The 6,503-nt window shown below is 43.8% G+C and overlaps 1 protein-coding gene across 2 annotated transcripts; it reads left to right on the forward strand.

The window, feature by feature from the left end:
- Positions 1–638: 638 nt before the first annotated feature.
- LOC147616830 (ankyrin repeat protein SKIP35-like) lies at positions 639–4,511 on the forward strand. Of its 2 annotated transcripts, XM_086777890.1 has the most exons (5): positions 639–684; positions 827–1,532; positions 1,812–2,253; positions 2,436–3,242; positions 3,748–4,511. In XM_086777890.1, exons 2-5 carry the CDS (start codon positions 1,045–1,047, stop codon positions 3,766–3,768), a joined length of 1,758 nt encoding a protein of 585 aa, XP_086634016.1. In that variant the 5' UTR covers positions 639–684; positions 827–1,044; the 3' UTR covers positions 3,769–4,511. The 2 variants fall into 2 exon arrangements, with proteins under 2 accessions (XP_086634016.1, XP_086634015.1); XM_086777889.1 differs by lacking the exon at positions 639–684 and having other exon boundaries at positions 706–1,532.
- The last annotated feature ends 1,992 nt before the right edge of the window (positions 4,512–6,503 follow it).

The following is a 6,503-nucleotide window of genomic DNA, read 5'->3' on the forward strand; positions in this document are numbered from 1 at the left end:
GAGAGAGAGAGAGAGAGAGAGAGGGCTCACCAGAGACTTTGGGATAGCTCAACTGGAGTGCTTGGTCAACCAGTAGATTGAGGAGCAGGAGGACGATGACATACACTGCTTGAATAAGAAGACGACGACGATGTCGAATGAGGAGAAGACAACCATGTGCTTCACCAACTTGCCGTGCGCCTGTATGAGTTCGAAAATGCACACCTTCATTGCTAACAGCAGTTGCATGTAGTTGGTCAGGTTTGGAACCTGCGACGTGAGGTAGGAGGCTCATTGCTAACGGTGGCTGCATGCAGTTCGTTAGGTCTGGAACCTAGGACGTGAGGTAAGAGGCGACTTTGCCACTCTCTGCAACCTACGGAGACACGTGGATGGAAGATGTTCGAAAACACGAAAAGCTCATTGTTCGAAAAAAACCCAAACCATGACGATATGTGGCACTGAAATAGTTCACACTTTATCTTATATGTAGAAGAGGTATGTACGGACAACTCTTGGTCCAAAAAGAAAAGAGAAGAGAGTTAAGTATAGACAAAGCCATAGAATTTTTTTTAATAATGCCAGATTTTTATTTGTACTACCAAGGAGTGTCCTTACCCTAAACCCAAACACACACACACACGCTTCACCAATTGCCCTACCGAAATTGTGAGTAGTTCGCTACAGCTTGGCTTTTTAATAAGGGTAAGATAATTGCTATGCCCTTGTTGTGAAACGGTCCTAAATGGCGAAGAGCCACCATCTTCATTTGCGCGCCTCCAAATATGTTTAGCAATGCCCCGTAATCTCTTGGAGCTCACAACAAACTCTGATCGTTGTCTTCCAGATTGATGTTTTTGGAGCTTCAGTGGGACGACCATTTCACATAAGAACGTGAAAAAACGAAGGGCGGAATGCTTAAGAGGTTGATCTTGGCCACCCAACACTCCCCCCGTGGATGGGATCGCAGTGTCCTGGGTTAAGGTAAATACTGTGTTGTGGTGGGATTAAGGGTTTTTACGCAGACCTAATTGTTCTGTTGAGAAAAAGGTAAGCTATTCTGGAATGCTGGAGGGGGCTCTTGGCGACGAGGTTAACGTTGATGTCATTCCAGCGGCAAGCCATGAAGCTTGTGAGTGTGGTGAGGTGCTCTCAGGAGAGAGATGCTTGCTTACCAGCAAACCCACATTATCCCGCATGCACATGCAGGACCATGAGATTGCAAGGCCCCCAAGACCCGAGAAGACAGAGCTTGGCCGTACATTCCAACATGCTGTGGGTGCCCATGAGTGGGCCTTTGCTGAAAGCCTCATCCCCCTCTCCGACCACCAGCGCCTCAATGATGGCCTCTGTGTGGTCCTTGACTCCATATGGTTTCTCGCCACGCAGCAAGAAGTCTCTGATGCCACCAGATTGATAGAGAGGCTTGTCGAGTCTGGGGCTGATGAGTTTTCTAGGGCTGCCCTCCGCACATCGTTCCTTGCATCTTGTGTGTCGGCATGCCGGAGCCGCACCATGAGCCTTGCTGACACTGTAACCGTCATGGCACAGAGGTAAACTTGGTAAACATTATTTGATAGGTGTGGTGGATGTGTAGAGTGTTGCTGAGCATCAAATTTTGCATTTAAGTGAAGAATTAGGCATCCCAGATAGACATGCTAGGCCATTTTTTATGTATCCAAGGATCACTCAGGTTCTGATAATTCTCATACATGCTCCCCATCACTATCCGGCACTTTTGCATTTGGGATGATTCAGAAAAATCAAGTGGAGGAGATGAGAAAAATTGCTCGTAGAGAATGATGGGAAATTATTAATACTGACCCTTGCAGGCTGAGAGAGAGATTAAAAGAGTGTAATGGGGATGAACTCATGAAAGCAGAGGCTGCTGCAAAGGTCCAGAAATTCACAGAGTGGGCCCTGAAATGTATTGGGTCACACACTCGTAGGTGGTGCAGAGGTGAAGATGTAGGGCGGATAACCAAGAGCTCAATGGTTGAGTCACGATTGCAGTTGACTGCATTCAAGAGATTCTTGAATCTCGCGGGGGATGGACTGGCCATAAAGGATTATGCAGAGGCTTTTGATGCTGCTTGTTTTCCACTAACTCTTTTCTCTAGTGCTATTGATCCTGGGTGGGCAACGGGCATTTCTGCAAGTGCTATGCAAGGATTGCTTAGTATGTTGGTCGAAGGTGGGGCAGATAACATGAACCAATGTTTTCTGGAAGCTGCTCGATTTGGAAGCACCGAGCTGGTGCGAATCCTCATGCAGGTATACCAGTCTGAATCTTAGAATGTGCACTTTTTTGGGTGTGCGAGCATGGATTGGGCTTTCTTCTTAGCATGATAGCATGCACTATTGTGGAGAAAGGGTTTCCAAATGGAGGTAAAGCAAGCAGAAATGGAGCTTTTACTATTACGACCACTGTGATGAAGCCATTGTTTTGCTTGCAGATAGCACATCAGTATGGCATAGAATTGGATGTGGATTTGGCCTTGAGTTTTGCATCATATTATTGTAATACTGTCACCATGGAATGCCTAGTGGTTGATGGTAACACCGACTCCTTTCTTGGGCCTCTCATGCGTGCGGCTGAAAGAGGCTGCATGCAGGTGGTGCACTGGTTTGTAGAGCGTGGCTGCAAGGACATGGAGCTGTGTCTTGCCCTTACAGCTGCTGCCTCGAGCAGCAAGGTAGAGATTTTGGCCTACTTGCTGAGACATGTGCCCCGGTATGTCCTTAACGCCCTGAGTACAGAAATTCTCAAAGCCGCAGGAGAAAGGAGTGGGGGGTCATGGGATGGTATTGATTACCTTCTCTGCTCAGACTTTCTTGACAATTCAGAGGCAACCTATCATATTGCTGATAAGATTGCAAGAAGTGAAGATGAAGGGTTTTCTCCTGACTTGAAAGCCTTCTTGCGAGAGCATTGGTCAAAGGAGGCTTTCCTTCGAGGCCGCACCTGCGCACGTGACCATTACATTAATATGATGAGAGTAATCAAAAGAGGATGTTCTCCCATTCAGTTGCAGGATTTGCCTTCAGCCTTGCAGCTGACAATAGCTTACCTTCCCCTTTACAAGGAGTGTGTTTCTGCTACTGGGCTACTGTTGTCTCAGAGCATGAGGGGAGAGCTAGTAGAGGCCACTTTACAACTTCAGAACGACGTAGGGGAAGAGAGCTTGTTAAGGTATGACAAGGAGAGCCTTCTTAGTATCCTGGAGTCAAGATTACCGGCTTTTTTATTGGCAAGTTACAAGGTATAACTCTCTCTCCTTGGTTCAGCTCTCAATACGCAATTTTGTAATATTGTTTCTCCTCTTTATTGGGCGTGGTGGAAATTGTTGTGCGTCACTCTTCTATAAAATCATCGTAACTGTTTTGAGGATGGATTGAGTTTGAGTAGTGCTATGTGCTTTTTCAGTCTGTGGGACTTGCCACTATGAATTGTGTCTACCTTTTCTTTTGTAATGACAATCATCAGCTTGTAATCTTTCTTGTTGAGGACATGTCATCCCATGCTGTGGAATCAAAGGTAAAAAGCTATGGTATCTCCCCTGGATGTCGCTAAGAAGAATGTGTGACATCACCTGAGTGCAGAGAAGACCATTTTCTAATTGAATCTGTTTCTCACTTGTTTGCTACCAATGGATTTGACATACACTTAGGTGTTAAGTAAAAAAATGTATATACAGAGCAACTGATGTATGTGTCTTCATAGAAACCATGTATACACACCTATTTTTAATTATCATTTGCATGCAGGTGATATGGGGGTTTTCTTAGATCTGATGCCCCCAGGTGGTACCTTAGGCACAAACTTGTAGTTGTTGATATGCAATACTTTTTGTATGGTATTGGTGAATGCAAACAATAGTGTAGGGAATGGAATGTGCGGAGTGGAATTATGTCAAGAAGACTGTCAGAGGGCAGCAACATGGCTAGTTGGTAAGTGATTGAATTCTTGAACGGGGGGTCTCAAGTTCAATCCCCACTCTGCAGCTGATGGACACCTGGCCTATGAGTGGGCTGTGGACTCACCCTCCTCCCTGTGGGTCAAGCTTGGAGAGGAGAAACATAGTCGACTGCTGACTGGCAGGATCTCTACTCGGGAAAAATAGAGGGGGCCAGGGGGGCTCCTAAGGTGGGGAAACACCCGGTGGATGTACTGGACCAAGAATGTGCATGGGGAGTAGAGAGATGGACGGAGGACATATAGAAGATTCAAAAAAGCATTTGAGGATTGAATGAGATAAGGAAGTTGTAAAATATGTTAGTTATTGTTCTGCTCCTGGTTAGTTTCTCTTTTTTGTAACCACTAACAGACCACAAGAAGTATTCTGGTGGGGATTTTGGAAGGGAGCACGTCATCATGTACATCAACAATGATTCTTTAAGATGCTCTTAGGAGGGTTGAACAATATTCACCCAAGCAAAGAGCATTAGTTTGTCATTATTTGTGACCTTGAATTCACCCATTGCATGGGCTCCAGATTTTGAAATACTTGAGCAATTTGAATGAGCCTAAATTCACCTTCCATTTTCAAGTAGTTGCTGTTCAGTCATGTGTGGGTGCACACCCGCACACATGAATGAGAGAGAGAGAGAGAGAGAGAGAGAGAGAGGCATGATAGCCAAGCAAGTGGACCACACGGAATGTTTCACTGAAAAACATCGGTTTATTTGTAAAAAGTCATATTATGATAGTACAATGTGAAGGGCATATGATTTTTGAATGAAAAAATATTTTGATTTCTCCTTCCAAGAAAAGTGGTTGATATCTTGTAAATTTATTTTTGAGAGAATAATTATGCTTATGTAGGCACCAGGGTTTGAAACCTGAATTTGCATTACCTTGGGATTAGAGCTCTTGCTAGCAATGCCAGGAAAATTTTATGATGCTCAACTTATTTTTCATTGTAGGAGATGCCTCTTCCTTACAGTCTTTTGTGTGCTTATTTTTAGTGCCACTCACATTCTCTGTGTGTGGTCGAGTGGAGTTGTGGTGTCGAGTGGAGTTGTGGGTGAGCACCACAGGTGTGTGAGGGTTTAAGCTCACAAGCTTTGGGTAGGGTGGATTGTGAGTTAACTATTTGGGCAAGGCATTGCTGATTTTCATGTTACAAGAGGGTCAAGGCAGGTCACATGTGTGTGTGTGTGTGTGTGTGCATCTTGAATGCAAGGGGTGAATATAGATTATGGCAAATAGTATATGGGTGAGGAGAGAGAATATTCAGCATACTCGAAAAATCAGCTGCAAACTCTTGAAGAAACTAGCCATTTTTTGTCTGTTGTCTCCTTATGAAGAGGATGAGATATGTTATGCCAAAAATCAGCTTGGATTCAATAATTATAGAAAGCTGCAAAGTGGCAAGTCAAGTCCGAACATGTAACATGCGTTGCGGAAGCTTGTTCATGTTTAGGAAAGACACAAAAGAGAAGGAGAGAGAGACCTAATCTACTGTATATTGCCAGAACATGCTATATATACAATGATCTTGTTGATTCACAACTTCATGATGTATACCAAAGATCTTTGCAACCCTCTACTTGCAATCGAACAAGAGAAGCTCCTATTGATCCACCACAATGTCCTTGCTACTTTGCAGACTCTGACAAATGGATCCTCTTGATCTTTGAATGATGATTCTAATGAATGCCTAATAATCCTATTTATAAGAAAAAGGAATGAATTCGTAATCAAGTTGGTTTTGCTTATTTTTTTCACAAAACATTGTCCAAAAAGTCATATTTTGTGTCCAAATTATGCCCAAAAGGTGTCCCAATCATTGGGCTATGTCTTGGTCACTTCCGTGAGCCTGTAGGGCTACAAAATCTGCTCTGAATCTGCCCATATATTTGCTAATGAGAATATACATGTCTATGAGCATTGTCCCCTCTTGCTAAGCTAGGAGCACTGGGGTAATCCATACACCTTTGCTCCGATTCTGTTCCGGTCCAATTGAAGATTGCACTTCATATCCATCGGCTCAATCCCCACCAAGCTCTCTGACTTGGTCTTCAAGTTCTCTAGCTTGGTCTCTGGATCTTCTAAAAACTCCTCTAAAACTGTCGAGATGACCTCATCCTCCTCCAAATAGGATTTGGAGAGATCCACCACCTTGGGAACTATCACGTTGACCACATCCTCCTCCAAATAGGATTTGGAAAGATCCACTTGTTTGATCTGTGGTTTCTAGCTTTGGCTTTGGTTCTGGCTCTGGCATGTGCATCCCGGGTAATGACACCTCCTCGGAAACTGTAAGATTCCTCCCCAGCCCCTCAAGATGTCCAGTTTCTCCCCTTGTAATCAATCCCCTTTTCAGAATAATAGCAGATCTTGTTTCTATCTATTTTGACCTAGAGAGAGAGAAAATGTCTAGAGGGAGGTAATTCAAAATTGAGATATTTTTGGATATAAAAATTCTCGTGTCTAAAATGATTTTTTCTGAAACAGAAATTCAAAAAGAATATTCCAATGTGCAATTGGAATTAATTAAAATAGGTATAAAGGACCTTAG

The sequence above is a fragment of the Cibotium barometz genome, chromosome 38 (genome assembly GCF_041138505.1).
Source record: "Cibotium barometz isolate CiBa-2024 chromosome 38, ASM4113850v1, whole genome shotgun sequence".
In the NCBI taxonomy this organism is placed as follows: Eukaryota; Viridiplantae; Streptophyta; class Polypodiopsida; order Cyatheales; family Cibotiaceae; genus Cibotium; species Cibotium barometz.

What these genes read in the sequence shown, in the direction of transcription:
- LOC147616830 (XM_086777890.1), top strand. Translation starts at nt 1,045, where the DNA reads ATGCTGGAGGGGGCTCTTGGCGACGAGGTTAACGTTGATGTCATTCCA. An exon ending in TGGTGCGAATCCTCATGCAG is followed by an intron (nt 2,254 to 2,435) that starts GTATACCAGTCT and finishes TTTTGCTTGCAG; the next exon opens with ATAGCACATCAGTATGGCAT. An exon ending in TTTTATTGGCAAGTTACAAG is followed by an intron (nt 3,243 to 3,747) that starts GTATAACTCTCT and finishes ATTTGCATGCAG; the next exon opens with GTGATATGGGGGTTTTCTTA.